At 41.6% G+C, this 23,737-nt stretch overlaps 1 protein-coding gene across 1 annotated transcript in view; it reads left to right on the forward strand.

The window, feature by feature from the left end:
• Positions 1 to 23,737, forward strand: part of dachc (dachshund c) — a 569,756-nt gene that overhangs the window by 424,379 nt on the left and 121,640 nt on the right. Inside the window, exons 5-7 of the mRNA XM_048598317.1 lie at positions 6,691 to 6,846; positions 13,282 to 13,454; positions 22,373 to 22,508. Of these exons, the coding sequence (XP_048454274.1) occupies positions 6,691 to 6,846; positions 13,282 to 13,454; positions 22,373 to 22,508 (465 nt within the window). The remainder of the gene's footprint in view (positions 1 to 6,690; positions 6,847 to 13,281; positions 13,455 to 22,372; positions 22,509 to 23,737) is intronic.

The following is a 23,737-nucleotide window of genomic DNA, read 5'->3' on the forward strand; positions in this document are numbered from 1 at the left end:
AACACCTTCCACCCCAACCTTAAGTTTACCTGGACCATCTCTAACATCTCTCTCCCCTTCCTGGACCTCTCTGTCTCCATATCGGGCAACCACCTAGAAACCGATATTCATTTCAAGCCCACCGACTCCCACAGCTACCTAGAATACTCCTCCTCCCACCCACCTTCCTGCAAAAATGCTATCCCCTATTCCCAATTCCTTCGCCTCCGCCGCATCTGCTCCCAGGATGAGGCATTCCACTCCCGTACATCTCAGTTGTCCTCGTTTTTCAAGGACCGTAACTTCCCCTCCTCGGTGGTCGAGAACGCCCTCAACCGTGTCTCCCACATCTCCCGCACCTCATCCCTCACACCCCGTCCACGCAATAAAAACCAAAAAAGAATCCCCCTCGTCCTCACGTACCACCCCACCAACCTCCGGATCCAACGCATCATCCTCCGACACTTCCGCCATCTGCAATCCGACCCCACCACCAAAGACATCTTTCCCTCCCCACCCTTATCTGCTTTCCGGAGGGACAACTCTCTCCGTGACTCCCTTGTCCGCTCCACACTCCCCTCCAGCTCCACCACACCCGGCACTTTTCCCTGCAACCGCAGGAAGTGCTACACCTGCCCCCATACCTCCTCCCTCACCCCCATCCCAGGCCCCAAGAAGACTTTCCACATCAAGCAGATGTTCACCTGCACATCTGCCAATGTGGTATACTGCATCCACTGTACCTGTTGAGGCTTCCTCTACATCGGAGAAACCAAGCGGAGGCTTGGGGACCGCTTTGCAGAACACCTATGCTCGGTTCGCAAAAAACAACTGCACCTCCCAGTCGCGAACCATTTCAACTCCCCCTCCCATTCCTCAGACGACATGTCCATCCTGGGCCTCCTGCAGTGCCACAACGATGCCACCTGAAGGTTGCAGGAACAGCAACTCATATTCCGCTTGGGAACCCTGCAGCCCAATGGTATCAATGTGGATTTCACGAACTTCAAAATCTCCCCTCCCCCTGCCGCATCCCAAAACCAGCCCAGCTCGTCCCCGCCTCCCTAACCTGTTCTTCCTCCCACCTATCCCCTCCTCCCACCTCAAGCCGCACCCCCATCTCCTACCGACTAACCTCATCCCGCCCCCTTGACCTGTCCATCCTCCCTGGACTGACCTATCCCCTCCCTAACTCCCCACCTACACTCACCTTTACTGGCTCCATCCCCGCCTCTTCGACCTGTTTGTTTCCTCTCCACTTATCCTCTCCTTTATCCATCTTCTATCCGCCTCCCACTCTCTCCCTATTTATTTCAGAACCCCCTTCCCCTCCCCCTTTTCTGATGGAGGGTCCAGACCCGAAACGTCAGCCTTTCTGCTCCTATGATGCTGCTTGGCCTGCTGTGTTCATCCAGCCCTGCACCTTGTTGTCATGGATAATGAATACCTGGCGGGAGTCAGTTGAAGCAAAGCCATTTTTGGGTGGGAAGGAGTCATGTTTAACGTTTAATAAAAACATGAAAGCAGTTTACAACTATTGAACCTTGAGGTTTTACTACATAGCTTTTGTTTCAAATGAATCCATCGAGTTACATTATCGAGACCTTAAGAAAAAATCAACAGGTGCTTTTAAAAGAGGGTACAAATGGAGTCTTAGAGTGAAAATAAAACACCCAGGAATGAGTAGTAGGCTGCAGTGCTTTCTTTATTCTTGGCCTTCATCAAGCACACACCACAAATTCAACAGCAGTTTAGAGACACCAGCAAAGCAACATTTGTCACTGTCATATCATATTTATTAATATCAAACAGAGTAGAAGTTAAACATCAGCAAAAAAAACTACTATGTGATGTTGGCTTTGAATAGATAAGTGTAGAAATGTCAGCCTGTTATAGGGTAGAATTGTCATAATGTGGGATAGACTTTAGGATGGAGACTCATTGGCCAGATTCTTTCCACTCACTTGTCTTTGAGGAATGTAACCTGGTGGCAGGAGTGAAGGGGAATTGAGGGCTGGCCCATTGTTCACTTTCTTTTTTTAATCCCATCAGTAGCAACCACGACTAAAGCTGCACTTTCAGCGATCTTGTCCCAAGTTCTGGAATCACACCGTAAACCTTTCCTTCTCACGATGCCACTTTCCTCTTTCAGACCCTAGTTGAAACGTGTTTGTTTGACTGAGCTTTTACTCACCTATCGGAATGACTCCTTCTTTGGATCAGTGCCAAATTTCAGCAGATAATGTTCTTGTGATTCACTTTGAGACATTTAGGACATGAAAATGCGATATATGTGCAGGATGTTGTTGTAAGTGGTATCAGCATCCACCCCATAAAGTAAATCCCAGTCTATAATGTAAATACCTACCCCAAGCCCCTAGTTTAGGCAGGCAGAAATTTTACTTCACCTCACTTTTTACTCACTTCCAACAGCCGAGTGGAATCCTGAAGGTCTACACTTGAAATACCCAATTAATTAAAAACACAAAAAACAAGAATCTAGCTTGAGCTGGTTTGAGCTGCTGCTTTATGTACATGCACAGATTTGTGTTTTCGTACAACTTGTTCCAGCCCTATCATTGTTAATTTATTGGTTTCTGTCTGTAACTCAGAATGTTAGATTTGCTGTGTAATAATGAGCATAATCTCTACTCTAAATTAATCTATAGCCTATTCATTTTTAAAGCAGGTTATCACAGAGCAGTTCATAGTTAATATTCATTAAGGCTCCCAACATACTTTATACAGACTGGTTTTATCTGTATTAAGTCTTAATTCATATTAAATCTAAATTAATAGGTTTTGTGTCGCTGGAACTGGTAGGCAATTTGGTTTCATTAAAAGCCAGTATAATAGACATATACTGTTGATGTGGATTTAAGTCGATCTGCCATACAGATGCAATTTAGGCAGTAGACTTGAACAAAACTGGAAATTAGCACATTTAGTATTCTCAAGACATAAATACACATCGTTTTGTGTGAAGTGTCTACCTCCCTGGAATGTTAATTCTGATTAATAAATGGCAGAGCCAAGTTTTTTACTTAGCGAAGGCAAGCCATTCACTTTGGATATTTGAGCAAAGGATTAGGTCCCTTTTCTGGGCAGGGGGGCAGAAAAGGACCAGTTGTGCAAGGGCAATATCCCCTACCCTAAAAATGCCTAAAATACCTCCAGTGCCATGTTGGCTTTGGATCATATTCAGGCAGCTGTCTTAAACCTTCTGTCCCTTATGACTGTTAACGAGGGAGTTAAAGCCCAATTTGCCAAATACAAATAAAACCCTCTTCCAAATATTGGGCAGCTCGAAGCAAAGTGAGTCCTGTTGGGAATGTTTAAAAAAAAAATTACTCGTTCCAATGCCAGCCTTAGCCAACTCAGCATTTTTATTTTGGGATTGTCACATATTGTGCACTTCAGGAGCCTTCAACATTAATGCCATTCCTAATTCTGTATAAAGGCAGCCAAAGACCCAATTTGTTCTAGAAAGGGGAAGATGAAAATCAAAGTGGCTCATTTTCTGCTGAAGTTTCCTATTGGAGTTAATTGCTCCCAGCATGGCGCTAAAGTCATGAAAGTGGTAAGACACATGTTCTTCAGCCTCATTTTGAAAGGTGAAATGCCATTATGAAAAATTAAAAACGAAGCAAAATAAGATCATTGTGTTTTACTTTATGAAACTACAAGTAATTTATTGTTCTGTAAACTTCATGGATAAATGAAAACAATTATTCAAACTGCGCATTTAGACAAATAGTCAAAGGAAAAAAAGGCACATGTTTTTGGTTGAAGGATGGATGTTCACAGTTTTTTTTATTAAGCAACATTTAATTTTGTTTTGTAAGTAGAGCAGCTAATAGTGGATGAAATGCTGGCGCATGAAGACTCTTTTCTGTTAATTCTTTTTAGCTTTGTTAGTTTTTGGATGAACAATGAATCTTGATAATATTACTGGGATCATTTATCTGGATTGTTGAGTCCCATGAGCAAGTAAGCTGGTCATTATTCACAGTGGTACCATTAACCATGCCTGTCAGTTGTTTATGTGCACAGACTTACTTAAGTATAGGTATAATTCTTACGGCAGGTGCCTCACAATGTTGAGTTCATCTGACACTCCAAGTCAAAGATATCATTGTTATTCCCTGCTCAATCCAAGAAAAAAATGACAATCAACGGAAAGACAGAAATCAACAAAGCAGCAAATGAAAATTCCTGATAACGCTTGAGGTTTTTGTATGATCGACACTGTCAGTGACAGGAGGGTGGATATCTGTTTTGGAGTTAAATTATCAGCATGGATCATCTACCTGTTATACAATCAAATGACACTCTTTACCCAGAGAATGTTTACAATGTGGCTGAGACCCACTACCACAAGGAGTAGTGGAGAGTTAAAGCTCAACTGCATTTGAGAAGAGACATATGCATGAGGGAGGTTAGCTGAAATGGAGTGGAGGGAGGCTGATGTGACATGCATTTGCCAACATGGGGCAGTTGAGGTAAATGTCCTAATTTTGCTGTAAATATTAAGTACCTCCGTGTATTTTTTTTTCCCAATTAAATCAATGAGATGAGAGTCAAGCACTGTAACCTCACAAGATTACAGTCCCTGCTACCCACTTGCAGGGATAATGAAAAATTATGCCAATACCTGTACATCTTAAAGTTTCTGTACTGAACTCCTTGTAGCCTGATGATTTTCCAATGTTTCTATCACAGCCCATCACATTTTACATCAACATGCCCAGAAATACATTCCCATTCTGTCTCTTATTGGCCACTGTTTTCAGTTGTAAGGCTATTCTCTGACCTTTGCTCCATCACCCACAAGGTGTCAGAAGCAAACAGCAGGCAAAAGCTGATTTTTTTTCCATCAAAGTCATAAGGTAGTTCTGGTCATTTGGAAAATATTTGGACTTGTTGATTCCAATTTCAACACACGTGAAATGGATATGAAAATTTCACTTTTGTGCATATGGATAATTGGGCCAAGGGGTTCAACTGAGAAAAATGAATGGGTTTTGATCTGATGGTGCTTGTCTGAAATATCAGATTCCGACTACAACCTCAGTCCAAGCTTGACCAGTCAAATCCTTAACTGAGGTGGGAAGGTGGGTGTATGGATAAACCCTCTCCAAGATGATGATGAGAGCGCACTCCTCATTGTTGCTCTTTTGGAATGCATCTATTTTAAACATTACCATGGTGTGATGCCAGTTATGTAGGCCATATGTCCCAATGGTTAATGGACCATATCAAGCTGCACACCCTATTGATTCACAGGGGGCAGCATGCTCATCCAGCTCATTTATTAAATATTCCAGACCATGCTAAGAGTGACACTGGAAACCAATTTATGATTGTCTATCGAGCCCACAGTCAGATGCACTTGCCTGTGTAGAAGGTACAGAAATACAAATACACAACCCTGTTTTTAAGAAGTCAAAACAAACTTACGTATACATTAAGCCCTGACCAATCTACCTGCCAGGTCCTGAAAATTAATATTAGAGTTATTTGTTCATGCTGAATCTCCGTGTCAATTACAGCCCAACCAATCAGCTCCCTCTTCTCATGCTGCATGAAATAACATTCCTTATCTTCTAATCTGTTTCTTGAATCCTAGTTCTAATGAGGGCAAGACAAAATGACTCCTTTTTGCAATGTTGACGTTTTTTTGTACCATCAATAATGTAACTATTGATGGCTGCATTCCTGACATCTTGAGAAACTTGACAGCCACATCCAGTTAAGACTTCATTAGATACAGAAGATGAGAGTCTTATACATCCACTTGTTGGATCCAGCATGGCTGCCCAGGCAAAGCTGAAGATTTGACAGCTCTATACCCTGTCCACCCCAATCTTCCTGATGAGGCTCCCTGATTTCCTCCAACAGAGCACAGACTTCCCCACTTCAAGTTTCCAACTCACCTTTCATCAGGCAACCTTCCTCTTCCCTCCCCTATCACCTACCCCCAAGGTTTCCATTCGCTCCTGCCTGATGCTTGCAACTGTTACATCCCTCCCTAACTAAAGTCTCCAAGGCTCCAACTGCACCACCGCCCACTGCAAAAGAAAAGCCAGCTTCCAAGAACCGATACTTCCTAATTCAGATTCTGAACCGTTCACTCAATTCTTCAGTTTCATTCACTAAGGAGCAGCTCAGCTCCCTTCCACACAGTTAGCCTTAAAGACTCAATCTGCGCTGTTCGACTGTTTGGGCAACAGGAACTTGCCGAGCCTATGGATACAGTTGATCGATTGGTGACATTCCTTAAGCCCTCAAAACAAAATCCAACTGATCTCAAGCTGGTGCAAATAAACAGTTTGAAAAGAGTTTGTGGTGTGGAGTTGGCAGAACTGGTGGAGACATTTGTCTTTGTAAATCATTTTCTGGAGTTTGTTGAGGCTCATTTCACCATCCTGCACTAATCTGCATTTGTCAATGGAAGCCATTATTCTGTGAGAAAAGGAGGTGTTGCATATTATGGGGAAGGGAGGATGGAAAAATGGACTTAGCTTCTGTCACTGCTGCTTTGCTATCATCTATCTGCTGCCTGATCATAGAAGGAGGGTACTGGGTCTTCCCTCTGTGCAACCCTGATGGATGGCAGGTGTTGAGTTTCTGGCTAAAGTTGGAAATTGGGCAGAGGATACGGAAGGAATGCTGATGAACTCACATTGTGTTCTCTTTCCTATCCTGCAGGTAGCAGCGATGGCTCCTGGGATAAAGATAAACTGCAGTCTCCCACTGGCCCATCCTCACAGGGCTCTGTCAGTCATCCTCCCCTCTCCAACCAGCACAACCTCGCAGCAAACCACTCCCTCAACTCCCTGCAGCAGAACCACTTATTACCCAATGGTGAGGGCAACTTTCTGTGTCATCAGATGTCCTTGTACATGCCATTTTCTTTTATTTTTGTGAACCAACCCATGTTGAATAAGAATGGTGAACAAACAGCTCATGTAGCCCTGTGTTGTAGACACCACTGTATCATCTATCTGTCAAATGTTGTCAACAACTATTTGATCACAAAGCGGAGATTATTATCAACTGTTTCCAAGTGATATTCATTTCACGAATAGAAATCACAATTCAGATCTAAAATTTACTTTTAAAAGAGCAAATTGCAGATAGATGTATTTCATAAAGCAAATCTGCACTTTGTCTTTTAATTAATTATTTTCAGCATCACTACGCACCTTGGTCAGAAGATGATTCACCTCGCCACCCCTGATGCCATTCAATAGCAACCCCTCCCTCCCACCTCCCACAACCTCAGGAAGCAAAGTCCACCAGAAATAGGCTGGCTTTTTACAAGACAGCCCCACAGCTATAACGCATTGTGTGTGACATATATTGCCTATTAGTGGGAATTCTACCTCTCACTTGGGAGGAGTCCAGCCCTCAGAAGCTGCCAGTCAGCCCAATTGGCTAGCTGCTTCACCACTCCTGGTAGTGCCAAACCTCAGCAGTGGGAACCAACAGGAGTGCAGAAAGAGGGCCAAACTGGATCAAGAGGCGAGTCCTGGAGTCTTATGAAGGGGATGGATGCTAGAGCTTATGTTGGGGGCTGGGTTATGTGTGGGTGTGGAGCTAGGTTCTACTGAATGGGAGAGTGAGGTGGCATCTCTGGGAAGGTGACATTGCTTCCATGCACACAGGGTAACCCACGAATGACTGACACCACCACCCCGCCCCACCTCCATCCTTTCTGTATTGTTCATGTTTGACCTTTAAAAACAGGCTGTACATTCAGAGCTGCAACAGCCAAATTTCAGAGTGGACAAAACATTTATTGGGGCCTGTTGAGCTTTTCAGCAAATTCAGTTCACCCCTTAACCATTACTTACATATGTCAGGCAGACTGCCAATTTCAGTAACCATCCATGCTTCCTATATGAGGATGAATGAAGGGTGAATGGGAAAGTCATGGGTTGAAAAGAGATATTTCACATGCCTCCCCAACAAAATGTACTCAGCAAGGGGCATGTAATATCCAGCCTTTTTGTAATAGGACTTCACAAACATGGGCTTGTGAGAATGCAGGAGCTTGTAATAAATACATATCAATCAGAGCTGCGAAACCTATATAATAAAAACCGAAAGATCTGTGGATGCTGTAAATCAGAAACAAAAACAGAAGTTGCTGGAAAAGCTCAGCAAGTCTGGCAGCGTCTGTGAAGGAAAGATCAGCGTTAATGTTTCAGGTCCAGTGATCCTTCCTCAGAACCTTCCTCAGGCTTCTCAGGGAGGGTCACCTGACCCAAAATATTAACTCTGAATTTTTTCTTCACAGACATTGCCAGACCTGCTGAGCTTTTCCAGCAACTTCTGTTTTTGCTGTGAAACCTATCTCTTATTCTGATCCTTGCCTCTGCCGGTAGAATAAAATTTATGTCTCTTCAAATCCAGTTTTTTTTTTAAGTAATATTCAGTTTCAGTACATTTTCATTAATTGATTTTTGACTCCACACTTCTATTGACGTCGCTCAATTCAATCTTTCTGCAGAATCGGATCTGATTGTTACTTGAGCTTACTTGTTACTATTCCTTCAGATGTCCTTACTGAATTACACTGCCTTGTGTAAAATGGAAATTCTTGATTTTCATATTCTACCACTTTAATTTTGAACTCATGATCCCTGGAGTTTGGGGCCTTTGCAACAGTGAGCCAGTTTCTCAGGTTAAATGGTCTGAGGCTGAGAATTTTAGAGTAAGCAAACTCACCTCCTGACTTTCCAATGGCTGCCTGCCATTTGCAAGCTACAAGTCAGATGTGTGATGAGAGTACACTCCACTTGCCTGAATCAGTGCAGCTTCAACAGCACTCAAGAACTGACCACTGTTTTCGAGATGCCTCATTATTAATATATTTGAAGATTCATGTCCAAGAATTTTGACAGTGTTTCAATTGGAATCCTGAATTCATGTTTTTTTCAAAAAAGGTCACTAAGAGCACTTTGGGACATTTACATTTTATAAACTTCTTTGAAGTTCTTCTTCACATGGATCAAGTTAAATCCTTGGACTTGCTCATTGGAAATTCACATGCCCAAGTTTATGGCTTTGTCATAGATATTACTTGGAGTTCTGTTGGGGTGCTATCTAATGAGAGAGACAGAAGATACTCAACTCATCCTATACCTTTCTGAGCAAAGTCTTTTAGAGTGCTCAATGTATGATCTGAAAAACTGCAGCTATTCTCCTGAAAAGCCTCTGAATCATTGACATCTCCTGAATCACTGTGCTTAAAAGTCCCAGTGTTTAGTGCCAGAATGCTGACCAAAAGCGTTCTAGAACTCTCATACCTTACCCTTCTCTGTTCTTCAATGTTTTCTTCCAATTTTTAAAATATCTCTGCAGAGAAAGTTTTTTTTCCCTTTAAGTGGTGTGTACATAGCAGCAGTTGGGATGCTGTGTAGAAGTGTAAGTACTTATACTGTCTTTTTCAAATTGTGCATCAATCAGCTTTACAGCCTTGCTGACTATGCTCTGTTTTCATAAGGAATCAAAACTTTAGCATTAAAGAAACCACTGTTTTTTTTTATTTTAAACCAAATACACATCAGGTATATAATTGCCGTATCAGTAATTGGGTAAAGTATTTAAATTTGTGTCATGACCAGTTAACTGCTAGAACTTGAGACTGACACTGCAGTCCTCCAACTACAGTAATAACAACACCATCCAGGACAAAGTAGCCCCTTTTGATTGGCATCCTAACCACCATGTTAAATATTCATTGCTTTCACCACTGCACAGTTGCTGCAGTGTGTAGCATTTACAAGACACACTGCAGTCACTTGCCAAGTCTCCTTCAATAGCACCTAACAAACCTACAACCTCTACCTAGAAGTACAAGGGCAGCAGTTATATAGGAACAGCACCACTTGTAAGTTCTCCTCTAAGCCATACACTATCCTGACCAGGAAATCTAGCAATGATACTTTGCTGTCGCTGGATCAAAATCATGTAAGACACCTTCCAGACAGCATCACACACACACACCTTTTAACATTCTTAAGATTCAAACATCTCCTATCTTTTCAAGGTGGTCTTCTCCATCTGGGTTCCCTTACTCCTGGTTCAATTTTCACTCAATCTGCTCTTTACAGTGTTTTAAATAACATTATATGAACATAACAATAATTGTTATCGCTTAGATTCAAGGAACTTCATTTGATAACACTTTTCTTTTAAAAGAAATTTTCCATACTGATCAACCCTTGCATTTTAGCAGTTCCATTTAGTCATTGTGTAAATGCTATAAATCTTTGCACATAAAACGTAATATTTGTTTTTTTTTTCTATTTCTGCTTTTCATGATGATGTATTTACCGGGGTTACTATTTGATAGCTAACTTGGTGTAATGGTGCATGTCACAGTTGGTTTGGAGTCTGAACCGCTGTAACAACGTGCACTTGTTGCAGTCTGAAGCTATGGATAGTGATAGTAAAGGCTTCAATGTTCTTCCCATCACATGGCTTCCTGCTCTTACCCACCTCCACTGGCATATGTTGGAAGAACTTCAGGTTGATACTCAATCTGTTTGGCCATGTTATGAACTCGCCTTTCTCAGCCATCAAGACATGGAGTGGGACTTGAACCTTGATCTTCTGCCTCAGAGGCATAGGCTCTACCCATTGCATTCAAGACCTGATCCAAAACAGCATATTTGTTGTCTACTACTATCAGTCTTTAAAATGTTGCAGTTGAAGCGTGCTGACGATCATTAATTTAAATCTATATTAAAAATAATACGTGTATCAACATTCAAGTATTTATGATAAAAGCCAAAATATTTAGCTATCAAATATTTTGGTCCTAGACTTTGGATTTGTTTATCTCTGTCTCTAACTTCTTATTTTTAGTTAATTAATTTGTTTCTTCAGCGCTTTCCTCCACTGTTTTGCAGCAACAATATGGACTTCTCAAAATAACAAACAGTGCTTCATCAGTTTTTATTTGCAATGACCCTTACAGGAATTTAGGCAGAAAAATTGATCTCCTCTAACCCATTATTTTAATTGGAAATGCACTCAAAATGACTAATTACTCTAGGTCATCTGAAAAACAGGTGACACTATACTGGCCTCTGTTGAGCTGCAGACATCTGGGATGGCCAACGAAAACAAGTGTTAGACAACTCTCACGAATAAATGAAGGTGGTGATTATTTTTGGAGGAAGCAGTAGCATTGTGATAACGTCACTAGGCTAGTAATCCAGAAGGCCATGCTAATGCTCTGGGAACACTCGTTTCAAATCCTGCCACACAGTAACTGATGAAATTTAAATTCAATTAATCTGGAACTGAAAGCAAGTCTTTGTAATGTTTCTATGAAACTATCATCAATTGTTCCAAAAATTCATCTGATTCACTGATGTCCTTCAGGGAAGGAAATCTGCCAACTTTACCTTGTCTGGGCTACATGTGACACCAGATTTGCATGCGTGTGGTTGACTCTTAACTGCCCTCTGAAATTGCCTTGCAAGCCCTTCAGTTCAAGGGCATCTAGGGATGGGTGACAAAGAGAGGACGTGTCTTCTTTTAAAGAGTTGTCATTTTAAATTACTTTATAATATCATAGCTGTCCTGTTTTCTCCCTTCTTCCTTTCTTGAAAATGTTGACATGTTTTTAGCTCTTGGAATGTACCATGTGAAACATGACAACTTTGGTGTATTGCCCAAACAGTTATTGTCCAAAATTGGTGAGTCTTAACAAGCTATTTTGCTGTAAATAACACCTCAATTGAAACTGATCTTATCTGAATGAAAAAGCCACACATGCATGGGTCAGTTTTCAAGCCAAGGTGACTGGATGTGGATGGTGATGTGAATGAGGAATAGGAATTGTCCAGAACTTTCCATTGTCGTGTTGTGTATTGACCAGTGAAAAAATCTCATTAACTGCTTTGACATATTATCAGCTGAGTCAGGACTGCCTGAGAAATGAACCTCAGAACTTCTGATCTGTGTAGCTCAATCCCATGTTGGCTTTGCATGGATCAGAGACTCTAGTGCTAGTCTTTTTAGTAATTTCTGCAGTCAATGTATTTTAGAAAATTGCTCTTCTATGAAATAGGCAAAACTCTGAACACTGATATAATAACTAAATCCCGTGTGTTTTATATTATCTTTTAGAAATCATTAATAATCAATGTGTTTGGCTGCATTGTGAATGCAACTTCAGTTGCCATTAAGTCCCGGAGTGGGACTCCATACTGGAAATTTCTGGCTCAGAGTCATGGATCCTACACATTATGCCACAACACCTTGGGTAGACTACCAGAGTAGCACAGATACAAAAAGGTGTTAAAGCCCTCATCCATCTGGGACCCTACCCCTCTCATCGACTAGAGACTTTACCACCCTCACTCAACTGCCAAATTATCCCCTCACCTACATGGCACCTTACTCCTCTCACCCACTTTGCTCCCTACCCCTCATCCTTCTGCCACGCAAGCACAATATCCCCTACCCACCTGGCACCCTGATCCCTTGCCCATCTGGCATCCAAACCCACCTCTTGCCTTACCCACCTGGCACCCCAACCCCACACATACATGTTTTTTTAACCTTTCACTATAGCTTTAAAGTGGCTGTTGAACATTTAATCTTGGAATATTACACAGCTACTACTGTAACAAGAGGCATGGTTACCATGCTAATTCTTTCTATTGCTGGCTGCGAGGATTGCTGGACAGATTTCTGGAGGCTCCTGTTCAGTTATGTCCAGGGCAGAATTCATCAAACCCTAAGTGTGCATTTGTTGTGTCTGATCAGGATCAGAAATAGGGTTTTTGACCCTGATTGGAATTTCTGTGTGAATGCTTCGGGCTTGCTGACCTTACAGGACTAGATTTGGATGGTATTGTAGCTAACATTAATATGGTGGCCATAGTCTCTTGAATTTCACTGGTACTGTTTCCGAAGCACTCACAAATAATTTTTATTTAAATGATACCTATGCACATGCTAAACATTTTAGAATTTCCAAGTTGCATGATTCCCTGTGCTGATTAAGAGATAAATATTAGCCAAGTCCCGGAGAACTTTTGACATCTTAATTGAGGGTAGAAGATATTTTACATCCTAACAGGCATTTGGGGCCCAAACATACAGAAGGATGCATCGCAGAGAATAAGTAAAAAGCAAAATATGGATATTTAAACTCAGTTTGCTGATTATGGAACAACGTGTTGAAACGTCTTTTTATCTTGTTTTACGCCCAGAATCAGTGGCACAAACCATTCTTGAAGTTGCTGAAATGACTCTCTTTTTCCCTTTCAGGTCTGGAGCTCCCTTTCATGATGATGCCTCATCCACTCATTCCCGTCAGCCTACCTCCTGCCTCTGTTACCATGGCTATGAGCCAGATGAACCACCTTACCACTATCGCTAATATGGCAGCCGCAGCTCAAGTACAAAGTCCCCCTTCCAGGATGGAAACCTCAGTTATTAAGGTAAATACTCTGCAGCTACAATTGTATCAATGACTAATCAGTGCCAACTTTTTGTATTGTCATATTGCTCTGGGCAATATCTTAGAATACGCTAAGGTGTTACAAGGAATAGTGTCCAAACCTACTTGATTTCATGAACTTTGTATAGCTATTCCTAATTGCTTGAGTAGGTTGGTTATTCAGGATCTATTTTCCAGAACCTGGGAAATTTTAGGGAGCAATGATTGGATACAAGTACATTTTTTGCACATTCACTGCTGCTTTTTCTCTCAATGGAGAAAATGGCAGCAAAAATTACCCTTGAATTTCGAAAGCCACTGAGTTGGTTCCCTGCATTGATTTAACAACAAGTATCAATCGTACAGGAGGACCTCAGGTTACACCTGATTCACCATCCTGACCATGGAACACCCGGCCTTGGAACTTCTGGCCTCGGAACTTCTGACCTCTGAACTTCTGGCCTCTGAACTTCTGGCCTCAGAACTCCTGGCCTCTGAACTCCTGGCCTCTGTGCAGAATGGACGAGGCATCCTCGTAGTGGCGTAGTGGCCTAGTGCGACGGCCTGCCAGCCCAGCGTGGTGGTCTCTCAGGCTGGCATGGCGGCCTCTCAGCCCAGCATCGTGATCTCTCAGAGGCCCAGTGTGGTGGTCTCACAGGCCAGCGTGGTGGTCTTCTGGCAGTACGAGGTGGTCTCTCGGCATGGCATGGCCTCAGCATGGACTGTTGGCCTTGAGCTGATTCCAGAGCGATCTCCTGGCCTCATGAACCCTGAGGTGAAGCCTGAAGATTCCTAAAATCTGCAATACTGGACTTTTTATTTCTCTATTTTTTTGAAAGACTGTAACTAATGAAGTTGTACCTTGGGACCTTTGTACCTAAGATGGCACCATAAATGGCTACTTGTACTTTTTTCACTGTACTTATTCGAGTACATACGACAACAAAGCTAATTCAAATTCTAAATTGAAAATGCAATAACTTGGACACACTGCACTGGAGCATCAGATCCATGGAGCTACATATTGGATGTTGATATGCAACATTTCCGTTTTAATTTTGATGGAGCCCACACTGCAACATATTGTGCCATGGGTATGCAGAGTGTAAGCACGTATCGAATGAGAATGGTGAATGTGCAGTATTATGTAATATGTAAATACACAGTGACTAATAATGGATCGTTCCACAAGTGAATAAGACTTTCATATCCCATATGAGTTTGTCACTTTTATGATTAATGAGTCATTTATTACTTGCAGAATAAACTGTATTAATTCACTGTAACACAGGAATGCAGTGGTGCTGTATTGCTTGGGGCATAATAAAATAATACAAGGATTTGATCCAAAAGCATTGGGGTTGATTTTAACCCCAGCTTTCTTGTGTGAATCTGATGGAAGAGGTGTGAGCGGTTAAAATCAACCGGGCACCTCATTAGCTCATATTCCACCCAAATCAGTTGATCTATTCTCTTGACCAAGCAGGAAGTGCATCTGAGTTTGGCAAGCCCTTTCTTTACAAGTGCACATTGAGGTGTGCATGCCATCAAGTCCTAAGGCAATTTTGAGTTCATCCAGAGCTTGGAACTGATAGGCCATGGACTTGAAATGGACTGGATTTTCTGTTTGAAGTCAGGAGCTCAATGTTAGAGTCAAATGTGGCTCCTGATCCCACACTTTATCAGGAACACTTATCCAAATGGATTTTTGGTGAGTAGTCCATACAATGACTGGAGAGCATGAACTCTGTCCAACAAAGAATGGTAGGTGGCTTCCTGAGAGTGTAAAGACAGTAGGAGACCTTCAGAAGTGTCATGGAAGTGCTTGTTGAAGACCCAGTTTAATAACAAAATCATTTGAACAATAGTCACAGATACTGGACGATGGAGAGGCAGTTCTCCATTTCATGGCCAGGGGCTACTGCATGTGAATATGGTGTGGAGATATTGCCAGTGGAATGAAGTACTGCCCCCACACAAACTACTCCATCTGCAACACACCCCTCCATACCTGCCCACCCAACAGCCCAGGAGGCTATTGCCTTTGGGTGGAGATGTGAATATTGGGTCCAGCTGCAGACTGGAATTATCTAATCCACGGGAGGTCTGAACCTTAATAGACCTCCTTCATTATCTTGATTTGCCTGGTTACGTCCTTGACTTTGCCTTCCCTGTTCAAAATGAATATCTATTCTCTATGTTCCTGAAAGTAGTTTTGTTATAGTGTCAGACCTCCTATCATGTAAATTGTAACTTATTTTAATAGATATTTTGTGAGAATATTGTTTCCCACCTCCTCAACTACTCTCGCCTAAATGTTTCTTTCCTCCAGACAATTTTCTTATCTCTCCTGACAGTCATCCTTCAATATTTCTCCAGTGAAATGATTACTGTGAGGGGTAATTTATATCCCACAATGTTTCAGGTGGTTGGGAAGCAGGATAAATACAAAATGCCCTCTCAGGCCTCGCCATCAGGCCACAGAAGTATTAATTCACTGGCATATTGGACTCAAAACATAAACTCTGTTTCTCTGTACCAGACCTGCTAAGTTTCTCTTACATTTTCATTTTCTATTTCAGATTCCCAGCATCTGCAGTATTTTGCTTTTATTAACAGAAAATTAAGTTTGGTCAATAAATGATGGTCTAGCCAGCATAGCTGACATCCCATAAGTGAATAAGAAAAAAAGCAAGAATGATTATCATCCAAGCTTGTTTTCAAATCGTAATGACCTTTCTACCTATTTTCTAGCAGCAGTGATCCAGAAATGTAATTTTAATTCCTGGACTTTGCAGGATAGTCCAGTATGGAGCAAAGGTTTAACTAGACCTTTATTCAAGGAATAGCCATTGAGCATGTTCATCAGATCACATGGAAATTAATTCTGTGTTCTGTAGGATTTTAGAGGATGCCCTCTCTCAGAATCCCTTTCATGTAGATATAGTGAATAAGATCTGTTAACAGTCACTCAGATGAGTGTAGATGTCATGTTACTACATCTGGGAAGACTAACAACATTAAGTGACACCTAGATTTACCGGAGGAGGGAAAAAATCATGGAAATAAATGTACTGGTCCTCCATTTAGAGATATACGTGTTGGACCTCTACGTCTCATTCCCCAGTTTTAGAGCTTTTTTTCCTTCTGGCTTGCATACATTTATGATGCTCCTTCCTGCTCCTAGTGTATATATAAAATGGTGGACAAAATGAAACTAGATTGATAAAAGTGTGAACAGGTCATTGTACCCCATCCTCGTTTCTTTCAGTGGGAGGTATAGTGTTCAATTGTTCAGTGTTTGATTATGAGAAACTGACAATGGATCAGTTGTCAATGTGCTTGATTGGTAGAGCCTGTTTGTTTAAGAGGACAGTAAATAGACACCACAGAAAAAGCTACCAGAAAACTGGAAGCATGAGTGCACATATATCATAAAACTCTTGCGAACAAACCTGTTGCACTCTTAGAAATTAGTGTCATCTCTGCATTGCTCTGGGATATGTAAGATGGATGTGCAGTCAAGATGTGCTGAGATGTTCCCTCAGCCCAGCTAGTTAGATTGGTGGAAGCCATGCCTCAGCATATGTGTGAATGCATGTTTACTTGTAAGGAGCAGCAAGCCAACTGCATTCTTTCTAATCTGGAGGTTCTTCACCAACATTCCAGTTTAGCAACCTCGGCACATGGCTAGGACCATTCTACTTGCTGTCGGTAATACATGCAGCATATCCATTGTTTTGTTAATATTTTGAACTTTGCATTAATATTGAGTAGTTTTAACAATATTTGGATTTACAGAGAATCAGTCGCTGGACACAGGAATCACAATTGGTTACCTGGTTTCAAAATGCACTCAAATCTGCGCTTGTTTTCCAGAGTGAATTTACAATTCTACCCAAGCCTAATTACATTATCACACAACACAATAATCTATAAACCAGTGAAATGGGGAGTCCATTAAATGCATTTTTTCCCTTGCATTAAAAGATATTGCTTGATGTATTTTATAGTTGTAGTCTAGTGCTGTTTTGTTAATATAGCCGAGATTGGGTTCATCATAAAGTGCCAATGTTCCAGCAGAGTTTAAAATAGCTACAACTTTTAAAAAGCTTTGGGCAGTTTTAAAGCAAATTGCCGAATGGAAACTGCAGAATTCGTAATAAGGAAAGTATAGACGTTAGTCAACAAGGCCACACATACAAAATCCAAAACAAATATCTTTTGTTAGAAATGATTCTGTGATTAAGCAGGACTTGCTGAAAAACCCTGGGTGTGCTAATAGCAGAAGTAATAACCAATTTCTGATATTCAGTTGAGCTCGTAACATGGCTTATTTATGCTTGCTAGAAACAACATGCATTCATGCTTGTGGATCTATTCTCTGCAAACAAGGGAATATATTCAAATTTTATGCCTTATTTGAATTACCCAGGATCTTGGGTGTCCTAAAACTCTTTGAATCCACACCAAGGCAAGGAAACAGAAGCTACCTCTGGAGCAGGCAGGTTGAAAGGATACCTGTGAAAGGGTGTTCCTATGTCTAAGACAGTAATATTGCTGCTTCTAAACCATTGGTTCAGTGTATCAACAACAACTGCAGTTTTCCTAATAAGTTCCTGCCTGCCCTTTTCCCAAACTCCGCATTTCGGAGAACATTGCTGTGCATCCTCTATGTTGGATATTTAAGACAATCCTTTGGTGTAGCACATTGCTAATAACTCTCCCTTTGTATTACATGCACTATCACCGGTATGTCCCTTCCTATCGCATTCACAAACGCTTCTATGCTTTCCTCATTGTATACCATTCTAAATAAAAACTAACTTCAATCATGCCTCTGACCTTCATAATGTTTTCATCTTTTCTGATTTGCCTCTGATTTGATGCACCTATGAATGTACAAAGATGTGATATATAAGAAATAGGCTTTTTGACCCTGTCAGCTTGCTCCACTATTTGATAAGATCATGGCATGCCTGTTTGAGTTATGAATTCCATGTTACCATTTACCCATGATTAACTTTGATTCCCTTGCCTAAAAAGAATATCCCGACCTTCAGTTTAAAAATATTACAGCACTTCCTCTGCATTCTGAGGCCAGCAGCTCCAAAGTCACACAACCCTCTCAGAGAATTTTCTTTTCCCCTCTGCCCATTTTACTTTTCCTGCCAAAGTGAACATTTTCCCACATTATTGTCCATCTGTCAAATTTTGCCCATTCATTCAATGTATCTATATTAGACTGCAACCACATTATGAACTTCTTCACAACATTCTTCCCTACCTATCTTAGTGTTAACTACAAATTTATCAACCATACTTTTGCTCCCCTCATCTAAGTCATTAAGGTAAATTGTGAAAAGTTGATGGCATGGTACAGACTCCTGTCGGTATCTATTTGTTACATTGTGTCAAACTAAGATTCATTTGTGTATACCCTTAGTTTTCAGTGAGCCAACCAATCTACTATCCATGCTAATATGCAATGCCCATAGCTATAAGCTTTTATTTTCAGAAATAATTTTTGATGTTACCCCTTATCAAATGCCTTCGGCAAATTCAATTCCAGTACATCTACTGGCTCCCCTTTATTCACAGCACATATTATTCCTTTAAAGAACGCTTTAAAAAAAGGTTCAACATGATTTACCTTTCACAAAACTATGTTCACTCTTCCCATTTACCTTACGTTATTTCTAAGTGTCCAGCTATAACTGCTTTAATGATTGATTCTAATAGTTTCTCCATGACAGATGCCAAGCTAGCAGATCTATAGTTTCTTGTTGTCTTCCTCCCTCCCTTCTTGAATATTTGCATTATATTTCATACTTTCCAGTCAAATGGAACCCTTTCTGAATTTATGAGATCTTAGAAAATTAATGCCTATGCATCTTCTATCTCAGTCACAAACCTTTTTAAGACCAAAGAATGAAATTCATCATGACCTGAAGAGTTGTCAGCTTGTATCGCCATCAGTGTGCGTAGTACCACTTACACCATGACTTGCAGTTTCTCTATGCTCCTCTTCCTTTCCAACGCCTGATTCACTGTTATTACTGGAATATTTATGTATCCTGGATCATAGAATCCCTACAGTGTGGAAACAAGTCCACTCCGACCCTCAGAGCATCCCACCCAGACCCATCCTCCTGTAACCCAACTAACCTACACATCCCTGAACACTACAGGCAATTTAGTATGGCCAATCCACCTAGCCTGCACACCTTTGGGCTGTGGGAGGAAACCAGAGCACCCGGAAGAAACCCACACAGACTCGGTGAGAATGTGCAAACTCCACACAGACAGTCACCCGAGGGTGGAATTGAACCTGGTCCCTGGCGTTGTGAGGCAGCAGTGCTAACCACTGAGCCACCTTGCCGCCAATTGTTTCTTCTAGCCTTTTAGCACTTGTCACCATAAGTTTTTAGGCTTCTCATGACAAACCAGAGATTAATAGTGTCTGCTTTCCATTTGAATGTCATCATGGTTAGAAAACTCATGAGGGTCATTCTTCAAAACTCAAGTGCTGCTCTATCCTGAAGGTAGAAGCAAAATATATGTTTATTTAATCTGTTATTTCCTTATTATTTACTAAAAACCTCCTCATTCTTGTTTTCTAGAGGACCAGCATTTGCTTAACTTATTCTTAAAAATCTGTCGAAACATTTCCTATCTGTTTTTACATTTCTAGCTAACTTTCTCCCATACTTTAATCTCTTTCTGCTGATTAATCTTTTGGTCACTCTTTACTGTTCATGCATTTTATAACCAGTCATCTGATCCATCACTCTTTTCTTCATGCACATACATGTTTTCCTTAATTTTGAGGCTTTGCCTAATGTTAATAGTTAACTATGGATGGTGGGTCTCCCTTTAGAATCTTTCTTTATGGTTGAACTGTAAGAAATATCCCTTTAAATGTCTGCCACTGCATCTCTTTTGATCTATTTCCTAGCCCAGTATGCCAGTTCACTTCAGCTAACTCAGCTTTCATGCTCACATGGTTGCTGTTCTTTAGGTTTGATGTGCTAGTCTTAGACCCATACTTCTCCTTTTCAATCTGAACATAAAATTCAATCATAATATGATTGCTGCAACCTAAAAGTTCATTTACGCTGCGGTCATTAATCCTATCACATTACACAATGCTAAGTTTAATGTGAGCTGCTGTCTGATCAGCCACAAAATGTTCTGCTGTAAGAAACTATTGTGAAAGTATTCCATGAATTCCTGATCTAAGCTACCACTGCCCATTACACATTTCTGGTTTGTATCTAGATTAACGTCACCCATAAATAGTGTTGTCTCTTTGTCACAATATCCCAATATTTCTTAAATGCTTTGACCCACATTGTGATTAGTGTTGGAGGATCTGTAGACAACTTCGACCAAACTAATAATCCTCATTTCCACCCAAACTGTTTTTACATTCTGATCTCCTGAACCAAAGCCACCACTAATTTATTGCACCAATGCCATATTTAATCATGAGTGCTATACCTGCACCTTTACTTAGCTTCCTATTCTTCTTAAATGTCACATAAACCTCAATATTCAGATCCAATCTTTGACATCCTGCAGTCATGATTCCAAAGTAGCTATCAGGTCATATTTATTCACCTTAATGTACATTACCAATCATTTAATTTGTTATGAATGCAACATGCTTTCAGAAACAGTGCCATTAATTTTGTCTTTTTGTTAGCTTTGTAATCTAGTCTTGGTGTTGGTGCATTGTGAAAATTTTTGCCTTGTCTCTACTCTTTAATGTACGACATTTTCCCAGGTTTGGTCCCTTGCCCTCCGTATTTAGTTTAAAGCTTTATCTACTTCCCTAATTGTGCAGTTCGCAAGAACACTAGCTCCAGTATGATTTAAACGTAAACCATCCCAATGGTACAACCCGCACTTTCCAGTACTAGTGCCAGTGACCTGTGAACCAGAGCCCATTTCTTTCACACCAGAGTTTGAGCCAGATATCATCTCTCTCTAACTGTATGTACTCTAAACCAATTTGTGCAAACTAATCTGGCGCCTACCTCCTATGCTCTCTAGTCAGACCATCTTGCCTAATTCTACCTATGATGTTGGTCTATACATGAACAATGACAATTGGATTCACTGCAAGTTCCTGTCCAGTCCTGAACAGAACTCTAGTGTTTTTTTTTCAAAATCAAATTCTACCATCCACAGTGATGAGATTAAAACTGCATCCTTAGAGCGTTGCCTAGGTTCCTGGATTACTAATGCAATGACAATATGTCATTGCCTCCCCTTGGATGGTTTGATTTTTATGTTTGCAGAGGAAAGAGGGGCTTTTATGTTGAGCAAATGTCCAAGAATGGTTTCACATTGCTGGGTATTGGCAACTAGTTTTTTCTAAGCTGATCATAATGTCTCCCAGACATGCATCATATGTTTTGATCATAGACATGCACCTGCCATAGAGGGGTATGGATGCACCATACACAATTTTGCCTTAACATTGCCTATAGTTTAGTTGTAACTAGTATGAAGTAGTTATTTGTGACAATAACAAATTAAAGGGCATTTGGACACCAAGAGATCAATCCATTGCAAAATGTACTTTGTCTGCCCAGTGTGAAGCTGTAGTAATTGTCTGTGTACTTATAAGGTGACAATGCCAGTATCAAATTGGCATCTGTAGTCTAATAATATTGGGCTCTAACCATTTAAATGACATTTCCCTGTGGCTTCAGATTTGATGTCATCTGAACCCTATGATTGGATATAATTCCATTCAAGTATCGTAATTTTATCACTGTTATTTTGTTACCATTCTCTTGCATCAGTTTCTTCCCCTTTCAGACCTTAAAAGTTTTTCCTGAAGTTCTGATGGAACATCTGTTTTGTTCACCTCATCCTTGTTTAATCTTTTGTTCCTGTCATTTGTAGGAACGTGTACCTGACAGCCCCTCACCTGCCCCATCCCTGGAAGATGGCCGTCGGCCAGGGAGCCATCCTTCTTCCCATCGGAGTAGCAGTGTGTCGAGTTCACCTGCTCGGACTGAGAGCTCCTCTGACAGAATCCGTGAGTTCCTTTACCATCAGTTTCGACTTTAATTTTTTCATCTGTCTAAATTATTTTTTAAATATTCAAATGCAGTATTTAGGTTTAAAGGCAAACATGAAGAAAGAGCATCACAAGAAAACAAAAGGTGAATGAGAATACAAATTCTGAAGCAATATATAACGTTATTTTGCAATACAATATGACTGGAAATGAGATGCAGGGCTGGATGAACACAGCAGGCCAAGCAGCATCATAGGAGCAGAAAGGCTGACGTTTCGGGCCTAGACCCTTCATCAGAAAAGGGGGAGGGGAAGGGGGTTCTGAAATAAATAGGGAGAGAGTGGGAGGCGGATAGAAGATGGATAGAGGAGAGGATAGGTGGAGAGGAAACAAACAGGTCGAAGAGGCGGGGATGGAGCCAGTAAAGGTGAGTGTAGGTGGGGAGTTAGGGAGGGGATAGGTCAGTCCAGGGAGGACGGGCAGGTCAAGGGGGCGGGATGAGGTTAGCAGGTAGAAGATAGGGGTGCGGCTTGTGGTGGGAGGAGGGGATAGATGGGAGGAAGAACAGGTTAGGGAGGCGGGGACGAGCTGGACTGGTTTTGGGATGCGGTAGGGGGAGGAGAGATTTTGAAGCTTGTGAAATCCACATTGATACCATTGGGCTGCAGGGTTCCCAAACGGAATATGAGTCGCTGTTCCTGCAACCTTCAGGTGGCATCGTTGTGGCACTGCAGGAGGCCCAGGATGGACATGTCGTCTGAGGAATGGGAGGGGGAGTTGAAATGGTTCGCGACTGGGAGGTGCAGTTGTTTATTGCGAACCGAGAGTAGGTGTTCTGCAAAGCGGCCCCCGAGCCTCCGTTTGGTTTCCCCGATGTAGAGGAGGCCACACCGGATACAGCGGATGCAGTATACCACATTGGCAGATGTGCAGGTGAACATCTGCTTGATGTGGAAAGTCTTCTTGGGGCCTGGGATGGGGGTGAGGGAGGAGGTATGGGGGCAGGTGTAGCACTTCCTGCGGTTGCAGGGAAAAGTGCCGGGTGTGGTGGGGCTGGAGGGGAGTGTGGAGCGGACAAGGGAGTCACGGAGAGAGTTGTCCCTCCGGAAAGCAGATAAGGGTGGGGAGGGAAAGATGTCTTTGGTGGTGGGGTCGGATTGCAGATGGCGGAAGTGTCGGAGGATGATGCGTTGGATCCGGAGGTTGGTGGGGTGGTACGTGAGGACGAGGGGGATTCTTTTTTGGTT

Source organism: Rhincodon typus, chromosome 6, assembly GCF_021869965.1.
Source record: "Rhincodon typus isolate 14 chromosome 6, sRhiTyp1.1, whole genome shotgun sequence".
NCBI classification, from domain to species: domain Eukaryota; kingdom Metazoa; phylum Chordata; class Chondrichthyes; order Orectolobiformes; family Rhincodontidae; genus Rhincodon; species Rhincodon typus.